At 38.5% G+C, this 25113-nt stretch overlaps 1 protein-coding gene across 6 annotated transcripts in view; it reads left to right on the top strand.

The window, feature by feature from the left end:
• The window catches only part of TP63 (tumor protein p63), a 137909-nt gene that overhangs the window by 86604 nt on the left and 26192 nt on the right, over positions 1-25113 (top strand). For 5 of the 6 annotated variants that reach the window (XM_028504751.2, XM_036017841.1, XM_036017840.1 and 2 more), the window contains 5 exons: positions 18489-18675; positions 20614-20729; positions 21854-21963; positions 22619-22755; positions 24629-24711. In XM_028504751.2, the coding sequence (XP_028360552.2) occupies positions 18489-18675; positions 20614-20729; positions 21854-21963; positions 22619-22755; positions 24629-24711 (633 nt within the window). The remainder of the gene's footprint in view (positions 1-18488; positions 18676-20613; positions 20730-21853; positions 21964-22618; positions 22756-24628; positions 24712-25113) is intronic. The other variant, XM_028504749.2, reaches the window with a different exon arrangement.

Below are 25113 nucleotides of genomic sequence, written 5' to 3' on the forward strand. Positions count from 1 at the left end.
GCAGGTCTATCTTTGAAGCAAGTGCTCAGAATGAACATTCCTTTGGCCAAATGGATAATGGGTTATTTCTATGAGTATGTGCCGTTTTCAAGAGATTTCATTCTTGATTCTGTGCCACTCCACATTCAGGAAAATGGCAATTTTGGAAGAAGAAATATTTTTTACTTGGTTCTTCGGAGATAAATCAAATGTAGAAATGCAAATTAGAATGTCAAGAAGCCTCTTTTTAAGAGGAAATGTTCCTGTTTCAGTTGACATATGTTATGAAATTGAATATGCCTAAAGTGTTGGAGGCTTACAAGAATCACTGACACTTATTAATGGTCATTTCCCCTAAGGAAAATGGAATTGTTTAGGAAATCGCTTCTAAGATTGGGAGTAGTAAGCGATTAGAAAGTATACCTTGTCTAGGGTTGGATAAACCATGAAAGTTCTGCCCTGTGACCTGTAGACATAATGACATCAATTAGCCAAATTATGCCACGGTTTCTTATCTCACTCTCCCCAGAAACTTAGAGTCAGTGGCATGTTTCTGACTCAGTTTTGACAGTAACTCTTGTACCTGTCCTAAATATTCCTGTTTCCCAGCAAGCCCACATACCTCTAGTTCAGCTCATGTGATTGGCCCCATCCTCACTCATGCCAGCTCTTCATCTTCAGAGTCAGACGGAGGGTCTTTCTAACACAGAGCTCAGATGAAGGATCACTGATGGACCATTGTTGGTGACTGCATGCAGACCTCTCAGCATGGCGTGTTCCAATCAGAGTGTTCCTTTTTGGCCCAATCCCCCACTACTACTACTACTACTACTACTACTGCTACTACTACTACTACTACTACTGCTACTACTACTACTACTAATCCCTTTCTGTTTGTAAAATGCTTTATATTTTTCAAAACACACATGTATGTTATTACATTTAATCCTTACAACAAACCTGTTCAGTTGGCAGGTATCACCCTCACTTCTCGAATAGTTATGTAACTTTCCTTGAGCTCGTGCACAGTTTGATGCATAAGGGAGGGAACTTTCTGTCCCTCTGTTCCTCACAGTGCGCCTGGAGTTTAGATGCACACTCTGTGCCACCGCTGTGGGTGGCGCTCCACCGTCATCGGAAGACGCTTTTTGTTTCATTTCTTCCACTCCTGTGCCTGCTCTTCTACTATCCCCTCTCTCCAAAATAGGCCCCCCCGCACTCCTGTCAAAATTCCCTTTGTCCTGAAACATATTGGCAAAATGTGACTAATTGTTGAAGAAAGGTGATGCACCTGTAGAATTCAATAAATTCAAACATTTTAATAAAAATTTATGTATATCTTTCCCAACTAGGGTTTCCAGATTTAGGGGGGAAAATTCAAGATATTAAGTCAAATATGAATTTCAGATAGTCAACAAAACATGTTTAACACAAGTGTACCCCATATAATATTTGAGATATACTTATGTTAAAAATGTGTCATAGTTCTTGAAATTAAATTTTAACTAAGTGTGCTGGATTTTATCTGGCCATCTGATTCCCAGCTCAAACAACAGCTCTTTTAATAGAAATGAGCTTTCCATCCCTTTAACGAAACTGAGCATCAGTTATGCATTAGTGAGGTGACAAAAAAATTTGCACGTGAGTTTAAATACAAGCTGAGCTACCACTCTTGTCTCCCACAGCCTCTTGTGTCTCCTTCTCTTCCTCCTATCTTCTTTCCCCTCTCTCTTTACTCTTAGCCTTCTCCCCCTCCCTTCCTTCCTGTCTTCTGTTTTCTTTGTAAGTACCATATGTCTCTCCTTCCTTTCTTGTCTCTCCTGGTAATATTTCAGATTTGTTGGCAAGGGCAGCTGCTCTTTACAGTTTTGTTTTAATATTTTTCTTGTTATTGCTACAACATTTTAATAGATGTACTTAGTAACTTCACAGTCTAAGACGGTCATGTTGCATTCTTTTCTGCATTGGGGCTAATTAGAATATTAAGTTTATAAACAAAGAAGAAAAAATGAGCAAGATGAAGCATGTTTCCATCTTAAATGAACTGTAAAGAAGTAGGAAGTAACATTATGATAAGCCCTTAAGAAGTGTTATAAGTAGAGGAAAAGGTTTGCTTAAATTTCTCCCCACCTACTAGCTCCTACTCCCTCCCCTACTTCCCAGCAAACACAAACACATTTTAGTGGCCCTCACAGCCCCAAACTACCAGTCATGGAACAAGACATCTCAGAGTTACTTTATTTCTTATGGATTTATTTTCAAAGTGGGAGATGAGCAAAAGTTTAAGACTTGGTTTAAAGGTATTAAAAGGCAATTCCAATCTAATTTATTAAGTTACACCTTCCTTTTTGGCAGTATATTAACAATACTCCTGAAGCCTCAGCATTTCAGCATGTTGACTTACTATACTAATCTGTAATAAAGAAATTCAGCAATTTGCCTATAAGATGGTATAGCCTTGAAAAAAATTCATCTTGTTGTTTTTCACTTGGAACCTTAGGGACAGCTGTAGTCGAAGGAAACTTAAAAACAAAAAAGAGTTTAAGTCCCTTAAATTTTTTGTAAATTCATTACAGCATATACAGCATACTTAAAAGCACCTGGTATATTAAGTGTCATAGAAATACAGTAAATCAGAGAAGATCAGTGTGCATGGCCTCTGTTTATGTTTTGAAATCCATTTGCTACTCATTTCCCTCATTTTTAAACCCTATTATATCTACACCTGGGCATCCATTTCTCTGAGGTGAAAGGAATGAAGGATATAAAATGTCAGAGTAACAATGATTCTCAACAATTATTGCTGAAGAGATTTAACCCTCTTTGCTAATCTGACTTAGTTCCTGACACAAGGCTGGTCCAGTAGGCGTACAGTTTAAATATTATGGGTAGAAGCACAAAGTGGGACTTGTCATGCTTCCCCTAACAGAAAACAGCATAATAAAACACAATGCATTATGAGGAATGTCAGAAATAGAATGAAGAGTCCAGTGATATTGATTGGAGTTATAGTGCTAAAACTGACCCTTCTAATTTGTTTTCTTTCTATTTTTACTTTCATTTCTTGGTTTCCTGATTCACTCAGAAGCCCAGCTTCCCATGAAATATTAGCTAGTACTTGAGTCAAAGATTCATCTTGAGAAGTTCATGTTGAAAATAATTTGTGTCACTAAATTAATTTTGCTGTTCACTGGTCTATCAATAAAGCTCCCCAGTGAAAATAACTACTAAGACTCACCACGGCGATGCAATGATGAGAGCTGTTGTTCGTCTAGATCTTGCTCAGGCGCTGGACTCTGTAAACAAACGTCATATGGTTTTCCTGCCATTTAACCCCCATGACAAGCTTCTGGCGGTTAGTGGTGTTATTTCTGTCTTGGAGATGAAGGACCTGAGGTTCGGGAGGGCTTCACCACATGGCTAAAGTTTTGCAGTGGGTCTGGCCGTTCTCTTCCCTGTTGCCCAGAGCTGTTGTCATGCAGGCTGAAGCAAGGGCACTACCAGTAGGGGGACCTGGAATTGAACCTGGTCCTGCCACTTAACAGCTGGGGAAGACTGGGCAATTTATTTAAACGTTCTCAGTCTCAGTTCACTTAGCTAGTAAATGAGAGTAATAGTAATCTACTCCCAGGTTACTGCGATGGTTATATGGCATAAAGAACTAAGCAAAGCACCTAGACTAAATCATGTTCAGTAAGTGCTAGCTTTTTAAAAACTTTTATGCTTCCAACATGGATCCTATTTTCTTAAGCTGCACCATCCAGGCCCCAGTGTTGAGACTAGTGGATCATACATTAAGCATAGCAGATACTGTAGCTCATTAAAATGTGCAGATTTTTCACTTTCATTCAGTAATCTTCAAAAGTGTAGGTGTAGGGGGGAGTGGGGGATAAATGCAGACAACTGTACTTGAACAACAATAAAATAATTTATAAAGAAAAAGAAAACTGTAGGTGTCCATTCTACTGTTTGGAACCTAAATTGGAAGCTATAAAATTATTTCAGGAATGAATTGAGTTACTTTTCTTCTCAAAATAAAAAAAAGTGTTAAACTCTTGATTTTCTAAATCAGAGTGTGTGTGTGTGTATGTGTGTGAGAGAGAGAGAAAGAGAGAGAAATAAATAAATGGATAATGGTAAGCATTAAGGGTTTGAAGGGCATTACCTAGGACACAATAAAGGTTTGAAGGGCATTAGCTTACAATTTCGTAAGCCTACATTCTGGCGAGGTGATAAAAATTTTTTTTAAGGCTGTTCCATGCCTTCTGGGACTTTGAAGGCAGAAAGCACTTTGGTATTTATGTTTCCTGTGTGTGTGCATGTCTTAATTATATATTCTGCTTTACATCATAAATATTTATATATATTGATCTTTCCTAAGTGGTAAGTTTCTGGAGGGCACGAACTTGGTCCCCACCTTTTACTGTCCTAGCATGCAATACTGTGATGTGAGCAAGCAAGAACTCCATAAATGCCTGGGGAAGCATCCTACAATGTCACATACAGTGTGCATATATGTACAGTTAGTGTCCTGGGTTTGAAGTTAGAGCCAAGATTAGGGGCTTGACCTCCTCTTTTATCCTTATTTTGTGAACAAACTGGTTCACCTACTTGAGCATCTGATCCTTCATTGACAAAAGGGGATGCAGATGCTTTTCTCACAGTGTTAGCTGAAAGTTAAATTAATAATGTGCATGAAAATGCTCTATCAATTGTTAAAGACTGCCCAGATGGGTGGGTAACGGTGTCATTTATGGAAATCAGTAGATGCTATTACCCTTCCTATTGTTTACATGTATTTTCCCACCTGTTCCTACCTAGCCTTCCCATAGAAAAAATATTCCACAGGCTTAAACAAATCACCTTGATTGGAAAAGAGGGCACATGTTTAGGGTTGATGTCTAAATGAAACTCCAAAATAGGCAATGGAGTGGACGAAAGTCAAACAGATGTGCTACTGTCTTGCAAAGGGTGCCTGGCATATAACACAGTAATAGGGCCATAGGTGCCTCCAGCAAAGAATGGTTTCTAAATGTTTCAGTTCTCTGGAAAGAGGTTTAGAAACTGTACACTGTGATTCATTTTAAAAGAGAGCACCAAATGTGTGTGGAAGTATACACAGTAACTTCAGCTCTAGCATTGGGGTGGGGGATGGAAGGGCGACCACCAGGAGGGACTCTTCTTCATTGGAGAGCCATAGTGTGAGTCAGTCTCCTAGATCAGAGGAAAGGACACGTTCCTGGTGGGCAGGACCACTGTCTTTGTGTCTCAGGGCTGCCTTCTTGATATGCCAATGTAAGAGCTATAGAAACAGCAGGGGTGCAGGGGAAGGCATCAGGTTTGGGTCCCAAGGGGAGAGAAAGAACAGGTGTAGGAGTCCAGGGCTTTGCAGGGTATTGGGAACAGTGAGGTGGATGGAAGACACTTTTTTTTCCCTTAAGGGCAAATGATAGCTAAAAACCTGGAGGGTAACCTGGTCAGTCAGATTGGCTACTTCCATGGTTAAAGGGAAGCAGGTGATTGGCACAGATTGTCTCCTGTCTAGAAAATGCGTGCCTAGGAAGCTGTCCAGTGTGCCCACCAACCCTCCCTGGGAGAATACCTTCTTGAAGAAAAGGCTGTAGGAATGTTTTATATTGAAAAGGTCATGGGGATGGGAGCTGGAGTCACAGGTTCTAATTCTTTCTGTCTTATTGCCGCCGACTTCTGGTGTGACCTTTCGTCTGACCCTCTTCTCTCATTTATACGTTGAGGAATTAGGCGAGCTATGTCTAGTGGTGTGAGGGAGAAGAGTTCTCTGCCCACCAGAGTTCCTGCTAGGAGAAATTTTGCTCCCCAGATAATTGTATCTCCCTGTATTGCTGAGGAATGTTTAAGTTGTTTTTACTGAGGGACAAGGAGCACATGTATGACAGGTAGTCAGGACAGTTGTTTGAAGGTGTGCAATTGGAGCTGAAAAGAAGACAAACTCCCTGACATGCATTCTCATTTCTACTGTTCATTGGAATGTGGCTTTAAACATTCACGCCCCAGTCTCTGCACATGGAAAATAGGAAAGGCTTCTCATCCCAGCTTTTCTTCCTGATTGTTGTGACTTCAGGAAACATCCAAGGAAAGCTAAGACTGATTGAGCACCTGCTGTATACCAGCCACTCTGACAAGTACCTCCCAGTGAAGGTAACTGCGAATGGTGTTACTGGTCAAGTAGGGCTGGCTGGCGATGGTAGTGGCAGAAGACAATAAATAAAAGGTCATTTTACTCTCGGAGGGAGATAAAATTGCAACTTTATCAGTTAGGTCTGTCAATTTTTTTTTTCCAAGTTGGCTTTGCAAATTCATACCCTCAGGCAGCTAGAATGGAGCTGGTGAGCTCCACCCCTACTTTGTCCCAGGGTTGGTGATAACATGCTGTCCCCTTAGTAGGCAGGTTGCAGCTGCCTCCCGGGCTGGTGTCCAGAGCTGACCACAGGGCTGCTCATGGCCTCCCAGATTAGTCCTAGGGCACATTCCTCCCTGCCGAGGCTTTGCTGCTTTGTGGTGCTGTCTGAGTGCCCCCTATACACACACCTGCCAGGCCCTGTGGGCTCCAGCCTGGTCTTCACGGTGAGCAGGTAGCAGACAGCCCACCTGCTTGATGTCAACATCTGTGGGTGCGGCCCCAGGAAGAATGTGCCGCTCCCAGCCTCAGCTCAGGTAATTAATCCCCACAACTGACAGGTGGCAACAGGCGGCCCTTTGGCTGGGGCCATCAGGAAAAGTGCTTGGAGGAAGGATTTTTTGTAAAACTATCAAGAGCACAATTCGTACATGTCTGGCACCTAGACAGCTGTGGCAGGAAAGGAGACGGGGAGGAGAAGTGAATGCCTTGCCAGACGACTATGGGACCAGTTTTGGGATCTCTTCCTGCCGATCTTTATGATAGATCCGATGGGATACGGTAGCTCAGGACCTGCTTGCAAGCTCACTTTGCAGATTTCCCATTCCTTTGAAGTAGATACTGTCTGAAGTGCAATGTCTGACTTGTGAATACAGAAACTGGAGCCCAAGAGGGGAAATTATTTGCCTAAGATGATGCAGGAAGTCAGTGGGCAGGTGTAAGACTAGAACCTTGACTTCCACAATTCTTTGGGCAATATTTTCTGTGCTGTTATGCAGATGCAGGATAGAAATGAGGTGATGAGACTGGTCTAGTCCCAGGAAGGGTTATTAGTTAGCTCTTGAATGATGTTGTGGTTTTCCACTTAACCTTTTAAAGTTGACTTCTCGAAACAACACCCCCAGTCCACCCTCCAACCATATACATGCATGCACTCTCTCATTTAGTTTTTAGTATTTTGGTATTTTGGTACACCATCCATCATAGCCTTCATACACGCTAACCTGTTTGTTTAGAGTATATTTTCTTAACTGAAACTTTTTGACATGATTACTGTTTAATTATTAAATGTTTTAAAATGAAACCTCTCTTCCCAAAAGTACAATTTATCACATTTCTCCAGTGAGTTTATTTGTAGAGTACAAGTCTGGGATATAGAATTTAACTAGCCTCTGCAATTCTATGTGGTGAGATTATTCAATGTATTTCAAGTGGATCACACTGAAGCTGTGTCTAGCTCTTTCTAGCTAAGACTCTTCACATTTCAGTTAATTGGATATATATAATTAATTTCCCAAAAATTCTTGATCAAAAATTGGGATTTGATCCTTATATTTTTTACTTTCAGGTATCTTATTTTTTCCCCCATTATACTCCACCAGCAAGTCAATAGCCAGAACTTAGTTTTGTCCTCTCTGAATATGCCATCTGCTTCATATGACTTTTTTCGATACTAATTTCAATTATTGATTTCATTACCCTCTTGCCCTTATAAAAGGGCCTTCTTAACTTGGCAGTTCCCAAAAATATAGATTAGGAAAGGAAAGGAAAGGAAAGGAGAAAAGAAAAGAAAGGAAAGGAAAAGAAAAGAAAAGAAAAAAAAGAAAAGAAAAAAGAAAAGAAAAGGAAAAGAAAAGAAAAGAAAAGAAAAGAAAAGAAAAGAAAAGAAAAGAAAAGAAAAGAAAAGAAAAAAGAAAAGAAAAGAAAAGAAAAGAAAAGAAGTCACCGAATGTTTTAGGATAGCTCTGTCTAAATTCAAACAGGCTTTGTGCTTGATAGCTGAACTGGGATGAATTGAGTCATGACAGCTTTGGGACTTGTTATTTTTTCCCCCCTGGAAAATACTTTAGGCTATTTGAGGTAGCACAGACCCCACCTTACACCACTTGGATTCTTTGAACTATTTGAAAATAAGAAACATAAATTAGGAGTGTACCTAGCATTCCTGTTAATAAATGTTGGTGTGTTTTAAATTATTTGTGCATCTCCTTATTTCTACTTTATTTTAATCAACCCAAATTCAGTCAGAAGGCCAAAAATATCATTGGTGTATTTAATTAAGCCTTAACTTACCTTTCACTAAGCCCCACCCACCCTCAGTTGTAGGTAATTTGCCCTAAGTGTTAGTGGCCACAGCTGTATTTGGTTTTACATACTGAGGTGACTTCTGTGGGATAATGGCCAATAGGTTATAATGTACATAGTGTCATATTACAGAAAATTTAAAACATTTCCCGTTAGCATTTATGCATGCCAGATATGCATTTATCTGGAAGCTGGCCTGATAGTATCAGGATAGCTTTGACGCTGCTCTATAGAGTTGCTTCCCTTGACAATGGATTGAGTTGTGAGGTGGTTACATAATTATTGATTTCTTTATTTTATGGAATTTTATTGTATCCATATCCTTGGACATTTGTGGGTCAGGGTAGCCTTGTGATATGGGACTTACACAAGATATGTTGTTTTCTTCTGGGAGAGGTTAATAGAGTGAAGTTTTGCATTTTTAAAAACATTGGGGTGACATTGGTTAACAGGATCATATAGGTTTCAAGGGTACATTTCTATGATACAAGATCTGTATATTGCACTGTGTGTCCACCACACAAAGTCAAACCATCTTCTATCACCTCATATTAGGCCCCCTCTACCTCCTATCACCCCTCATCCCCTTCCCTCTGGTAACCACCACACTGTCTTTTGTTTGTGTGTGTGTGTGTGTGTGTGTTTGTTTGTTTGTTTGATGGAGTGGAGAGGTGGGGTCTTTGCTGCACCTTTAGGAAAGGGAGATGTTGAAAAATTATGCAGGTGTGTGCTGATATTAGCTGGCATCTCTATGCATTGTGATACCAAATTACCAGTCTGGCAGCCAAGAGCATGTAATATAGTATGTCTACTGAGGCAGGTGGTGATGGTGAGGTTGTAGTTACAGGAATGCCATCCACCCCCTTCTCTTTGCAACATATTATTAGTAAAGGAGCTGAATTTACTCTTGTTTTCCCAAATCCGCTGGACTCATTTTATTTGAACATGATATTTGGCTTTGAGCATCTCACTCCTCAGTACCTCAGATTTCCTCCCCTCCCTCCCAAAACAAAACAAAACTTAGGCAAAGCTTGCTTTTCCATTTTTGTTTTTTTAGGGATATTGTATAGCAAGAGTTTAATTTGTGTGTTAGTTTTGAGGTATTTCTGTTCCATGCCACTGTAGAAATACTTTGTTTGTGTACATGTTCAAGACTGTGTAAAAGAACATTTGTTTAAAGCTCAAGAAAAAAATGGCTCTTCATTTTTGCTCATAGGCTATTACTTCCTAGGAATAAACACACTTTTGATGTGCATACATATACATAAATACACACATTGATTCCTATACTTTTTATGCATTTCTGACCAAAAATCAGAACGAATATCAACATTTTTCCCATATTCTTTTTAAAGAGTTTTCCTTGTCAATGTGTACCTGGTAACTGGGTTCTAAGAAATTTGCACCATTTAATAAAATTTTCAAAATAGAAGAAATGTTGTAGATTAACTGATACATCTCCCTTATTTTCTTCCTTTGAATTATTAACTCAGGGTTTCGGAAGATCACGTGAATTGCCCGAAATTTCTCAGTGAGAGTTGGAAATTTGTGCCTTCATCTGAGAGGTCAATACTTCCATCTTTAGAAGTGAATTTTCACATGTGCTTTTTAAAAAATCTATCACAGTATTTCATTTTCTAATTTTACATGAAGATTTGCCTAATTTAAAGAGACACGAGTTTCTGTGCTGTCTTACCTAAATATGTAAAAGAAAAAAGGGTTAGTGCGGCCCACTGCCTATTTATCAAGCCTAGGACCTGAAGGAGTAAAATTGGTTCTGAAAACAACTGATGGGAATTTCATATTATTCCTATATTCAAGATTCTCATATAACCTTTTAATCCTGTAGGAAATTGGTTATCATATTTCTTTTTTAGATGACCCCCGGGATTAATACTTGTGTTTCTAATCATATTGTGTATTTATGTAGTTCATTCTGGTAGCAAATACACCAGTTCCACTTTGGCCCTATACTATGAGCGTGAAGACTACATGGTACATGGGGAAGACTACATGGGGAAGAATATTGGCCCATGGGTCAAGATGGTCCTTGTTGCTGCATATTTTTGAACAAATCTTGTCTCATTTCTGGTTCTTGGATTTCTCCTGTGTAACTGGAGTGGCTGAACCAAATCATCTCTAAGCTTTTCCTGGTCTAACTTTCTAAGAAAAGCTTAGCAATGTTCTGCTGAACTAAAAATGCCTTGAAACAGGTGACTCAGTAACAGAAACATAAACTCAAGTCCTTGGTTTAAAATACCAGTTTGGTTTTCTGTAGAAGCTCAGTCACTAGAGTATGTGATGTACTTGAAAATGTATTCATTGTCCGGAAGAAAGGAATTCATCACCACAATGCCTAGATTTAGTTGTGTAACCTTTAGAAATCATTTTTTTCAAGGATGCTCTTCTGACTCTTCAAACTAAGTAGAGCCCCACATTTTGCCTCATCTTCCTTTACTTTTTTTCTTCAGAACATGTATCACAATTTTAGAAAGAATGTATTTAATGTCAGTATTTTCTTCAAACCAATTCCTTTAGGGTAAGAGATATAGCTAGTTCCCTGGGATCCAGGACAGAGCCAGGCATGAAGCAGTGCTGACTAAATATCTGTTGAATTAACTAATTTCACTTCTGTAACCCTACATTTTATATCTGAAAATTAAGGGGGAAGAAGGTTTGGCCCATACATGGTATAAAGTTCCTTCTGGGTTCTAACATCTAATTTCTATGTTCTCTATCTTCTAAATTCATGTCTGAAACAATTTTACAAGTTAGTGCTGCTTGTGCTAAATTCATTCATTAAAAGTTTTAATTAAGAAATATTTCAAGCATATAAAACATGGTAAGTAAATTTAGACACCTTATGTGTATCTACCAAATGTTAGAAAGTCTCCATATTGTTTTAAATATTTTATTTAAATAGAATTATTACAGATAAAGCAGAAGGTCTTCATTCTATCTCATTCCCCTTTTTCCTATTATTAAAATAAATGAAATACATCTATGGGTAAAAACATGGATAAATCTTGAAAACACAGGAAGTGCAAATAGCAGATTACTAAGATTAAGTTTTGAGCAACATAATTTAAGTAAGTTTTAAGGACACAAGATTATAGTACATGTACCTATGGACATATGTATGAGTATTTTAAGTATATGGAAGCAGATAAACAAAATTCATTAATTTTTAAAACAAATGGATCTAGTAACATGGTTTAGAACTTAGTGATTACTAGCAGATCAATATGAAATGTGTGATCCATTATAAATGGTTAATATTCAAACTTCAGCAGGCTAATTATTATCTGGCAACAACCACTTCCTGACATAGTTGAAATAATGTTTTCACAATGCTCCCAAAATTACTTAAGATACATTAAACACTTTATGTGGAAAATCTTAGAAAGATGAGGCTTTAGTAATTATCCATAATATGTGGCTTTGATGTTGCTCTTTGCAGTTGACTAAGGCTTCTGATACCTGTACTTTTCCCTTCCATCTAAGGGATATATATTGTATATTATAAATTTTTCCTTTTCTATTTTTGCAAGAGGTAAAGTGACTGCATAAAAGCCTAGAAATAAATAGAAGAGGCAGAAATCAAATCTTGTCTTTGGTCCCTAGTCCAGTAAAGTTGCTTACTGTTGTTGGTGTTGATTAAGAGTCCTTTTCCAATGTTCTTGGCTTTGAGAACTGAGCCTTTTCCTCTTTCACAACAAAATTGCCCTATTAATTCCAGTGTTACTCACGTTATTTTATTTTCTTTATTCAAAAGTAAAACTAATTATCCTTTCCTTTTTCTATTTGTGTAGGAGTCCATTGACTAAGTCAGGTACCATTTAGCTATTGAATATTGAGAGCCCTGTATTAAAGCTAACTCTCATTCATTCTGCTTTGCTTTTAGAAAAGGGATAAGCAAATAATATATTATTTATGTAAGTGTCTTTTTTTCCTAATAAATAACAGTGTTTGGTCTGTTTTGGTGCTTCCCTGTATATCTTTTATGATAAAAACTAGTAGACTGACTTTTAGTAAATCTAAAATATTTCTTTCATCTCTCCACCTTTTCATTTATTCTTCTGCCTTACATTAGGCCCTCTTCATTTCTTGCATAAATTGTTCCTGATAAGTCTCTCTTCTTCCTACTTCATTCCTACTTCTTCCTACTTGCTTCTGCCAGCTTTATTTAACTTACTACATAGAACTGATTGGGCCTTTCCTCTGCTTTACAATCCTCAGTGACTCTCCTTTGTCTGCTGGTAGAGTCCACCTGTTTTTTGTAACATGTAAGGCCACTCAGAATCTGGTAACTGCCTTCCTAGCTTAGACTCACTGTTTTCTGCTCTACCCTTCCTTGTCCTTCTCCCAGCCCATCTATATATTTCAACCATAGTTTGCGTCTCCTTGCTTATACTGGTGATGTTCTCTCTTTGTGGAAACTGTGCGTTCTGCCTCTTGACTTTACCTTTTTCTAGCTGGTGAATAACTTGGCTTTTAATGCCTACCTTAAATATCAAAACCTCTATGAAACTTTTCTTCTTTACTTTGGTGGAATACATTTACTTTTCTCCTTCTCTTTTGTCTCCAACCAATCCATCAGCAAATCTGGTTAAAATGTATCCAGAAACCACCTTTTTCTCAGCAGCTCCACAGCTGGTCTATGCCTCTCTCATTTTTTACTGTGGGTATTTGCAATAGCTCCCTTACTGGTCTTCCTGCTTCTGTCTGAGAACCTTAAAGTCTGTTTTGTTCTTCACATAACAGCTAGAATCTTATTAAAATGAAATCAAACCATCTCACCTTCTCAAACCTCTCCTAGTAGTTTTCTGTCTCACATCAAAGAAAGCTGAAGCCCTTAGCCCTGGCCTGTAAGGCCTCGTGTGATCTGGCCCCCATATTCCCTCTGATTTCTGACCTTATCCCCCATCACTATGGCTTTTGCTGACTTCTCTCTAGAGCTGACACATCGCTTGTAAATTTTATATGGAAATTTAAAGGACCTAGAATCGTCAAAACAATTTGGAAAAAGGTGAACAAAATTGGAAGACTTAGATTACTTGATTTTAAGACCAACTTTAATAAAGTCAGAGTAATCCAGATAGCGGGATACCAATGTGTGAGTAGATACATAGAACAGTAGAAGAGAAAGCAGTGTCCAGATAAAGACTTGAGCACACATGGCCTACTAGTTTTTAAAAAAGACATCAAGGCAATTCAACAGGGGGAGAAGATAAAGCCAATCCTTTCAACCAGTAATGTTGGAACAACTGAACATTCATTAAAAAGAAAAAGAGAAATGAGGAGGAGGTTGGGAAGAAGAGATCAAAGAAGAGACTGAAAGTAGATACAGGACTAAATGCAAGAACTAAGATCATAAATCTCCTACAAGGAAACATCGAAAATACTTCTAACATGGGGTTAGACCAAGATTGCTTAGGCCACAAATAACATAAGCACTAAAGGCAAAATACTGATACATGTTCAAAATTAACTGTTTTGGAAAAGCACAGAAAAGAGGATAAAAAAAGTAAGCTACAGACTGGGAGAAAATATTTTTTAAAAATTTATATCAGATAAAGGACTTGTATTCAGAATACATACAGAGTTTATTCAACTCAAAATATGAACAAAAACAATACAATTAAAATGTATGGAGTATGAAAGATTTGAACAAACACTTCAAAAAGAATAGCAAATTAGCATATAAAGTAAATAAGTGTGTTACTTTATATATGAAAGTATAATTATAAATGTATATAAAATAACTATATGAAAAGATACTCAACATTGTTAATAATCTGGAAAATGCTAATCTGACCCACAAGGAGGATCACTATACACACCTGCTGGAATGGCATTAAAGCTGACAATACCAAGTGCTGGCAAAGATATGAAACCCTCATACATTGCTGATACAATGTAAAATGGCACAGCTTCTTTGTAAAACAGTTTGGCAGTTTCTTATAAAGTTAGGCATACAGTTAGCCAGCAATCACACCTCTAGGTTCTAATCCAAAAAAACTGAAAATATATGTCCTCACTAAGATTTATAGATGAATGTTCATAATAGTTTCATTCCTAGTAAATACAAACTGGAAATAATTAGTGAATTGATAAATAATGGGATTCCACTAAATAGTAATATGAAATATGTGGAAAAATAAGGATGAATCTCAAAAACATTATGGTAAGTGAAAGAAGCTTGACACATGAGATTATATACTGTATTATTCCATTTTTATAAAATTCTAAAAAGGCAAATGCACAGTGAGAGAAAACAGGTATTTAATTGCCTGGAAAAGGGCGGGGGAGAGGATTAACTGCAAAGCAGCTTAAGATCCTTTTCATGAGGAACAAGGTGAGGAAGAGGATGGAAATCATCTATATCTTGATTGTGGCAGTGGTTACATAAGTGTGTACAGTTGCCTAAAGTCATCAACTTGCACACTTAAAAATTGATGTACTTTATAGTAAATGATGTCTTAAGGCTGATTAAAACAAAACATATGTACCCAAAAGAAGAAATTAGATGTTAGAATTAAAGAATCTCAAATCAATGTTTGGAGCATTTTAAAGGTGAATGTTAAGTCCCAGTGAGAAAGAAAGAGAGGCATTAAAAGAAGCCAGAGCTGTTCCAATGTGGAGTCTCTGTTGAATTACTAAGGTATTTAAAAATCTTGGCATATATCAGGTTCTCATTTTTGTGTGATCTTTCAGGATCCTGGAAAATTGGTGAAGATCATAGTGGCTATTTGGTAGGGACTAAGGAAGCAAGCAAGTCTAAGGAATTATGAATATAGTATAGGCCAGGGAGACAGAATTTAGTACTGGAAAAATATTAAACGTCTTCACAGAATCAATTAACATGCAGTGAAGCTAATACAGTAGCAGAAGCTTGGCTTTGTAAAGAACTGGCCATGCCAGACCACTTCAGCCCCTCTGGTAACTGACTGGCAGGCATAGTAGCTTAGCCAGAAGCAATAATCCAAATGTTTCTTGGCCCTAGTCATCTATTTAGATGTAGTCAATAGAAAATCCTCATCACTAAAATTGGAAAATATGGTCTATACTACTAGATCAATCCTAGCTGAGAAATGATACCTACGTTGGCCTGGCGTGGTATTGAGAACAGAGGAAAAACACAAATGCTCCAGATAGGGAATAGCATGTTCGAATTGTGGGTGGTGTGTTTGAGGCATTCACGGGTTTGTGTAGGACATGGGGTGGAAGTGTGTGGGTTTAGTGGGGTGAAGGGAAGGAATGGAAGAGATGGGGCCAGAACATAAAGGGCCTTAATAAACCATGCAAAAGAGCAGAACCTTACTCGTGAACTCCCCAGCGCCGTAACAGAAGTCTTAGCAGAAAGCTGGTACAGTGTGAGGGTTCAAGGTGGCTTCCAGGGTTTTTTCACTTCTAACACATACTGCCTCTCCCTGCATTTAAATGAATAAACATTACTATACTGAGAAAGAGAGGAATTATTGATGTTAAGTAGACAAGTTTTGAGTTCTATTTTAATGTTAAACAAGATTGTATACCTTTAAGTTGATTTTTTAAAAATAGCCATGTTGTTGAGAATTAAAAAAACGTGGAAGTACAAAAATGTGCACCCCTAAGTCAGGAGAATAGAGGGGTGAGGAACTATTACCAGACAAAGAACGACTCCTATATGCTGGTTGCTAGCCAGCTCTTCCCTGTGGCCTCAGACATTCTCTATGCCTTAATTTTCTTATCTGTAAAGTAGGTGTAAAAATACTGATGCATTATCTGTTATCTGCAGTTCTGAAATTCAAAGAGCTCTGAAAACCAGTGTTGGTTTTGTTTTAGTTTCATAAGTTTGTACCAAACTCATCTGGTGGGGAAATCCAGCCTGAGTTTGAGGCTTTATAGTCTTTTCCCAGAGAGTATGCATATTCATGAATTTGGCAGAAATGTTCAGGTTCGCTTATGGGGCATTGCCCTAGATCCTGCTGAAGCTGTTTACAATATATGCTATATAACCTTCACTCCCTTCCTCAAATCTAAACAATTCTGGATCCTGAAACCTCTGGCCCCAGGGTTTTCAGATAAGAGATCGTATATCTATAATACCTTCCTCGAAGGGTTATGTCAAGATTAAATTTCTCACAAGAGAATTCATAAAATGGAGAAGCTATTCTTATTTATTAAGTTCAAAAATTAGATTCCTTTTGCTCATCCCCGAGGACAAGTGAAAATTAATACCTGATGAGGCCTAAATATATTCTTAGTAATCTGTATTTTTGTCTGTCAAGTTTGATTTATAGTATATCAATTATTGAAGTGGAATGTTTCTCTTAACTGTCCTCCTCTAAACACTTATCATTCTTTTTTTCAATCTACATACTTGGATGGATGCCTTATTTGCCTTCAGGTGTTTGCTGACAGACTTTTTTTTCAGCCGTCTTTCCTATGGTGCACCTTGTGAAACTCATGGTTAGATTACAAATAAAAATACAACTTATTTTCTTGGAGTTCTCAATAAAAGTGAGTTCTTAACATGTCCTAAGAAAATGTATTTGTTTTTCAAGTCATTGGTTAAAAACACTAGAGCAAAAATATCCATCTAGATTTCAATCAGTGCTTCCTGAGCAGAATTTTATTTTTGTGCTTGATTTTTTTTGGCATGCATCCTGACTCTTCAAGCTATCTAAAACCCTTTCATTGCATTTAATCCTTGACCTGCGGGTACAGAGAACTGATTATGCAATACACTTTTAATATTAGGAAGTTTTTAACTGAAAATTTCATATGCTGAAATACTTGGGATATAAAATTATTTAAATACATATTATATTTCAAAAAGCAAGAGATAAAGCACTTTTAAATGTGCTTTTTGCCTTTAGTTAGCGTTGGGTTGGAACATATCAATAATGACTCTTTGCCTCTTTGGCTCCTGCTCCCCCATGTCTTTCCCCTAGAAGGATGTTGCTGCCAACTTATAATTACAACCTGTGTGTGTGTGTTTACCCTTGTTTGGGTAAGTGTTACTAGGTGTTCCACTCTTGGCTGGCAATTCTAGTGCCTGGGTGGTTTCACTCCAGCATCAAAGTGAGTAGGATTGCAGTGATGGGGGACTGACCCAGAGAACAGGGGTGCTAAGGTTTAATACCACAAAAGGACTGGAATGGAGACTTTCTGTGCTGGTTCAGAGGTGGAAAGAGAAAGCAACACAGGATAGGACTCCCACCCACCTTTTGTTTCTAATTGGTCTCATATTTTCTCAATCCTATTTTGCCAGTTCTATATCCAACCAAACAACTGAACAACCAGCCACCCAAATTCTTCTCCCTGCAGAAGGAAGTGTGTGCAGGAAAGGTTTCACTCACTTGTGGGTGAAAAAGTCTCCATCTTGATCCTTTTGCTGCCATGATTTGCTGTGTTACATGAAGACAGTCCTTTTTTCATGAAAGTATACAATGGAATGGCCACTTCCAGATTTTGCACTCTCTTAGGTCATGTTGTTAGAAGATAAGTGTGGCAGTTTGGGGACACTTTGGCTTTGTTGTTTTCCAGCTAGTTAACTTTGGGTAAAATCTCCTCACTCTCTGCCAGACATCATCTTATATTTTTTTCCCCATACATCCTAATTCCTATGAGTCTTTTCTAGAGTGTTGTAATGGCAGGATTTATTATAATCTGTTTAATATCACTCAATTCATGTGAACATTAGTTTTCCATTTAGTTTCTGGTGCTCTATAAAGCTGTTATTGGTATTAATCATTTAAATCTGTCTGAGACTCAATTTCTTCATCCTAAAGAGAAGAAATAATTTTATAAATGCATTTTGAAAAATGTGAAACCTTTTGTAAACATTAGATTTTATTTATTTAAAGTAGAAAAATTACTGGCTTGATTAATGAGTATAACTCATTCTATTAAGATGCTCATTGTCATGTACATAGTAGCCAATGGTAAACATACAACTATAAAGGCTCTAAAAGGTAGACATAATGTCCTTGCTTTGATTTGGGGTGTAACAATATCTTCTGTATGTTCTTCCTTCTATCATCTGCCTATCTGTAAGCAGTATTCCACTGAACTGAAGAAACTCTACTGCCAAATTGCCAAGACATGCCCCATCCAGATCAAGGTGATGACCCCACCTCCCCAGGGTGCTGTCATCCGTGCCATGCCTGTCTACAAGAAAGCTGAGCATGTCACTGAGGTGGTGAAACGGTGCCCCAACCACGAGCTGAGCCGTGAATTCAATGAGGGTAAGGAGAAGAGGGTTCTTTGGCTATTTAACTAAGGTCCTGGAGGATAGAGTTTCTATGAAGACTTCTGTTTGGAGCCCACTCACCTGGTTCCAGCCTCTACAAACTGATGGCAACTCGGTCTACCTTTTATGGCTGACAGAATATCTGAGACTAATAATCAATATATGTGTGGCTTTCACAATGACTCACAGTGATTGAACTATTTAATTTAATGTTAGTAGTGACTGGATAACCTGGACCTGCCTGTCTTTTTCCTACTTCTTATTTTCCCTTTTTTAAATAAGAGGTATAAGAAGAATGGTATGGCATTTGGTTATTTGGTCTGTTCAGCACAGGCTAGAGAATCCAGCTTTCATGCTTTCCCCAGAATGATTGTCAAGGCTTAACCAGTTGAATGCTGGAAGGGTAAGAGGAAGGGGCATAATAGGTAAGCAATATGAAAAAATAGAAGAGAAAAGTAACAAAGAAGAAAAAGGAGAGAAAACAAATGGTAGGCAAGAGGGATAAATAGAAATCTGCAACATAAGGCAGGGAAGGGGCAGGAAAGTGAAGGACCAGGCTTCTGGGAACAGGTGTTTGGGGCCACCTTTAGGGTCTGTATCCATCCTATGTTCTGAGCCACGAATCCAGCAATTGCTTTACAGGAGAGCTCAGTGTTTCCAAGGGTTCCCTGACATTTTGCATTCTAAGGTTTTTGAAGGAAGTCTAAGAACACAGAGAAGTGGAAAGGAAGGATAGGAGAATGTAAAGGATTCATAAGAGCGGTGAGGTTGTAGGAGTGTTGGGAATTAGAATGCTTTCTATAGGAAATATATTTAAAAGGGAAAGATTAGTTGGTTGCTAGAATATGTGAATGTAGAGAATATAAGGGAACGTAGAGAAAAATTAGTAGAGGAAGAAAAAGAGTGGATAAAAATTTCTGCTCTTCAAATTAGAAAATGAGGTGTAAATCCTCCCACTTTAACACACCTAATTTTTACACACTAATTTCTAGTCCTTTTCTACAGGCCTTCCTTACCCATCATACCTTTGCATGTTGCTTTTCACTTAACAATATGCCATAAAGACTATTTCCTAAAACTAAGCTTTATTATAGGTTTTTATAACTGCCCTTGATCCATCAAGGTGATATAACTGTTTATTTTTTCTCAGTGTGACATAATAGCTGTTTTTACTTTTTGCCATAATAGATGATGCTTCAGAGGGCATCGTGACACACTTAGCTTTTCACTGTTCTTAAATACCAGTTTTTGGGGAATGATAATACATGGTCAAAGGTTAAAAACAACCTTTATGGTTCCCAATTCTTGCATTGGCCTCTTTCTTTTGGATCCCTGTCCAGTATCATAATTTTGTGAAACTTTGCCTACACTTTAAAAAATCGTTCCCCCTTCTTATTCTTCAACCTTGGGCTCCTTCAGCACAACAAAACCAGTAAGTTTCTCATCTTGATAACCAAAGCAAGGTCTAAAGTTGGAGACTTTATGATGGAGAAGAAAATAGGCAAAGGGAAAGTGATGTTCTTACCATCTGTTGCCATTTATTTATTATTTTTGCTGGTCTCAGGCTGATTTTTAAAAATTAAATTGTTTCCTTTTCCTCCCACTTTCCATCAACTAGCAAAATCTCCTCTTGAGATTCAAAGATATATTCATATGAGTTCTCTAAAATCTTAAATTATTAACCTTAAATACCAGAAACATAGGACTGGTCCCTCAAGTATATATGGCTGTTTCAGTCCTTTCTGTTGCTATAAAGGTGGCAACACCTTCATGACACAGATATTTGGCAATAAGATCTTTTCCTTTGTTAAGGATATATATTTCCTCGATAAATCATTGCTTTGACCCCCAACATTCTGTCTATGCCATTTCATTTTGTTTTATTCATTTTGAGGGTGAAGAATTAACTGCTTTGTCTTTCTGTGTTCTGCAGGACAGATCGCCCCTCCCAGTCATTTGATTCGAGTGGAAGGGAACAGCCATGCCCAATACGTAGAAGACCCCATTACAGGAAGACAGAGTGTGCTGGTACCTTATGAGCCACCCCAGGTAAAAAGAAAAGGACTGGGCTGAGTGGGGAGAGGACTCATTTGAGTGATAGAGAGTGTTTGGAGCATCTATTTCTGTCTTAGTCCTTGTTATCAAACACAGAACCATTTTGTATCTTTTCTCTCCTCCTTCTCCACACATGGCTTCTTTATCTCCTTCAAAACTAAGTTGGCCCTGGTGTGGCTCAGTGGATTTTGTGCTGGCCTGCGAACCAACGGTCACTGGTTCAATTCCTAGTCAGGCACATGCCTGGGTTGTGAGCCAGGTTCCTCGGTGGGGGGCATGCAAGAGGCAATCGATTGATGTATCTCTCACATGTCAATATTTCTTTCTCTCTCTTTCCCCCTCCTTTCCTTCACTGTAGAAATAAATAAACAAAATCTAAAAATTAATAGTTACCATCTTAAAGGTTGATAATGATCATAATTGAACTTGCAATTGAGTTAATACCTGACCTTCTCTTATCCAGAGAGAAGCAATACTGGATGCAAGTATTCTTACTCTGCCATTGGGAGACCCTGAAAGGGATCTCTTAGTTGAAATTTGAATGAATAGGTGGCAGATTAGAAAAGCAGAATACTGGTGTAGGGAGACCAGAGTCTTAGTTGCTGGCTTACTGTGTGAACCTTTAACTGTTACTCCTCCTCTCTGTACTTTAGTTGCTTTGCACTAGAAGATTTAATGCTGAGGACCTTTTAAGCTCCAGAGTGTTATTTTTTATGGAAGTGTGTCTTCAAATCTATGTAATTGGGGAAAATATTCATGGAGCATTGCTGCTATTTTTGGTAGTCTTTTCAGTTCTCCCTTTACAGTGATATTCATATATTGGGTGAACCCTGTTTGAATTGGGTGATACATATCAGCTTTCAAATGAATTGGGCCAAAGATGATTCTTTTAAAAGGCCTATCGCCCTTATAGGGTCCCACGTTGCAAACATTAGCTTTCAGCTTCCCAAGAGGTGAGGCAAAGAGAAACTTTAATGGGTTTTAGGAATTTGTGTTCCTAGAAAAAAACATTATCACCTCTTCAGAAGTGGAACTGTTAATTTAATTACAGGAAGAACTGAGAAGGAAGAACATTAGGTCAAATTGTTAACACAGACTCTTTTTTCCCCCGTGTTCAGGTTGGCACTGAATTCACCACAGTCTTGTACAATTTCATGTGTAACAGCAGTTGTGTTGGAGGGATGAACCGCCGTCCAATTTTAATCATTGTTACTCTGGAAACCAGAGAGTAAGTGGCATAGGCAGAATTGTCATTCTGCAGAAACCATGGGCAGAGGGCAAAGGGAAATGGTGTTTGCTTTATCATTACTTTTGCATACACAGCAGAGAGCTACCCTTGATTTTATCCTTTGTGCTTTAAATCCTTGCTGCAAATACTTACATAAAAGATCTAAGAAAGCAGAGACAAAACAGGGTGGGTAAACATAGAGGGGAAAAAAAGAGGGAAGGCATGCAAGTCGCTTCATACCTGAATTCCTGACATTTAACTGGAATAGTGCTATTAGACAGTGTTTGTTTTCTCGTGCCCCCCAAGGCATTTAACAGTTTCTTTGAGTAAGTCTGGGCTGCCTGTGGGGGTTTTATCCAGAGACATCCACTGGCTTAATTCAAGCTTCCTTCAAAATATGTAGCTAAATACAGCTGTTCAGCTAATGGCTTGGAGGTTCTTGGCAGAACAAGTGGAATGTTATTTACTAATATTGCTCGTGGCATGTAAGCACTTTTGTATTCTGCCAAGTGCTTTGGGGTGCACTCTCAAAGCAGCTTTGACTGAGCTGGTGGTGGTGATGGACTGGTGATGACCAGCAGTGGAAAGAGAACTTCAGAGGACTTTTAAAATTCTTTTAATTTGATCCTTTCCTTTCCTCTTCTGTCCTTCCTAGTGGGCAAGTCCTGGGCCGACGCTGCTTTGAGGCCCGGATCTGCGCTTGCCCAGGGAGAGACAGGAAGGCCGATGAAGACAGCATCAGAAAGCAGCAGGTCTCGGACAGCACAAAGAACGGTGATGGTACGAAGCGCCGTAAGTAGCTGTAGTGGCCAATGGAGTAGGGTTAAGTCTATCTCCAGATATAGGGGTGGGGTGTGATATTTGAGAAGCTGTGTAAAGGACCAAAGGTCTCTAGAGGCAAGTATGACTTATGGCCCCAGAGGCAGTGGGAATGGTGCTTGCATTGATGGAGGTGTTGAGATGAACTCGAGGTGTGCATTACACTTTGACAAAAAACAGTCATTGTGAGGTTTTCTTAGTCCAGCAACTCTCATAGTGTGACCCCCAGACCAATAGCATCAGTATCATCTGGAAACTGGGGAGAAACATAAATTTTCACTTCCAAGGCTTGCTGAATCAGACCCCTGGGTTTGAGGCCCAGCAGCCTGTGTTTTATAAGCCTTCCAGGTGACTGTAATGCTAGCTGAAGTTTGCAAATCAGTAGCTTAGCCTATTGGTATCACTTTATCTTTCTGTTACTGAGCATAAGGGCTGACAATACATCTGCTAGCCTCATGGTCTATGGGGACAGTGAGAACACTTTTTGTAAAAGCACTGTCTGAGAATATACAGATCTGGGTCTCACTGAGCCTTGACATTGAGGCCACAGTTCTCTTACTGATAGTGTGAGGCTAATGATCTGGGTCAGTTGTTTTCAAACTTGTTTTGTTAAGCAGACAAGCTTTTTGAGATATAAAATATTTCAAGGAACCCACAATGAAAACTGGATAAAAGCAGTGGGGCTCTAGTTGAAGGGGATGGGAGCTGGGGGTGGTCTGCAGCCCCAAGCACACCCCTCAGAGGCCCAGCCCTCAGCTAACAAAGGGTGACAACCACTGATCCACACTTGCCTCTAAGTAGGGAGATTTGATTCTAGAAGGTGCCTTGCATAACTCTGGTATCACTACAACAAATTTTGTAAAGTATGCCACATTGTTACTTATTTCATGAAAGACTTTTAATATCATTACTAATTAGTATCCAGAAGAAATAGAAATCATACTGTATTTTGCAGGAGAACCACAGAAGGTTATGATGTCTAGTCACTGTCAAGTTCTAACTGTTCATTATGATTTGCTCTTCCTAATAGGAAGGCTCTTTGATTATTCCTCAAAAGGTCATATATGAATAGTTTACATGTGCATAGGATATGAGCTATATAAGTTAATTTTAAATATAATAATATATAAAAAACATAAATATAATTATATTCCCACCCTAATTTTGCTCTTGAGGCCTCCTGGTGGCCTAGTTCCTATAGAGTTTCCTGAGCACCTCAAAATTGCCTTACAAAACAATGAATATCAGTAGGAATGGATTATTTGAACTTTGGTGGAAGGATCATTTCTATACCCTAGATCCTGGATGTAGTTTCTAATTTTGGAAACCACAGGGATGTATAAGCTTCATTTACTAAAGAGAAAACTGAGGTGCGGGGAAGTGAGCCTGCTTGTCAGAAGTTACATGATGCATACACTAACCTGGGAGGGATGAAAGCACAAGTCTGAATACATTGGCAAGACAACCTCTACAACAAGCATTTACCACCCTGGAAGATAAATGACTTGAAAAATGCAACGCAGAACCAATTTATCTTCCTTTCTGTAACAGCTGTTCCAGACACAGGCCAGTGAGTAAGATACAGGGATGCCTGCAGCAAGACTTAAGCCACAGGCCATTTCCTGGCATCCCCAAATTCTTCCTTTCACTTGTTCTGCCTCACTTATCCCCCACCTCATTACTGTTAGGTTTGCATTTAACATAAATGCAATCATCACCAATTAAATGGGTGCTCAGAACTAGAAAATCTAATCACATAGGTATGGCTGGTGCTATTGTCTTTTAGGAAATGTATTATTGCTTCAGAAATGTTCCCAGGATGACGCTTGCATTTTGCCTCCACCAGCGTTTCGTCAGAACACACATGGCATCCAGATGACATCCATCAAGAAACGAAGATCCCCAGATGATGAACTGTTATACTTACCAGTGAGTTGCCCCTAAGTATTCTTGATTGCTTCATTTTCACCTTCTTTGAAGGAGCTGTTATGCTGTGGTCATATTCTTATTATCTGTTACAATGAGAATGGGATAATGAGGGCTAGTGAGATAAGACAGATAAACTATTGTTTTTGAGAAATTAGGAAACAATCCCTTCACTCCATAGTGTTGAAATATATTAGTAGTATGAGCTCCTCTACTTACTGCTCACCCGGTCAAAGCTACTCTCCCAAGAGAATTTTTCTTACTCAAATATTTAAAATTAATTTATACATGATTATTTAAGAATGGTAAGATTATCCTAGACAACATGGCCAAACTGATTTAGGATTAAAATTTTGTCAGAAGAAGTTCACAAAATCAGTCATACAACATTTATAGAGAACTGAC

Source organism: Phyllostomus discolor, chromosome 2 (genome assembly GCF_004126475.2).
Source record: "Phyllostomus discolor isolate MPI-MPIP mPhyDis1 chromosome 2, mPhyDis1.pri.v3, whole genome shotgun sequence".
Lineage (NCBI taxonomy): Eukaryota > Metazoa > Chordata > Mammalia > Chiroptera > Phyllostomidae > Phyllostomus > Phyllostomus discolor.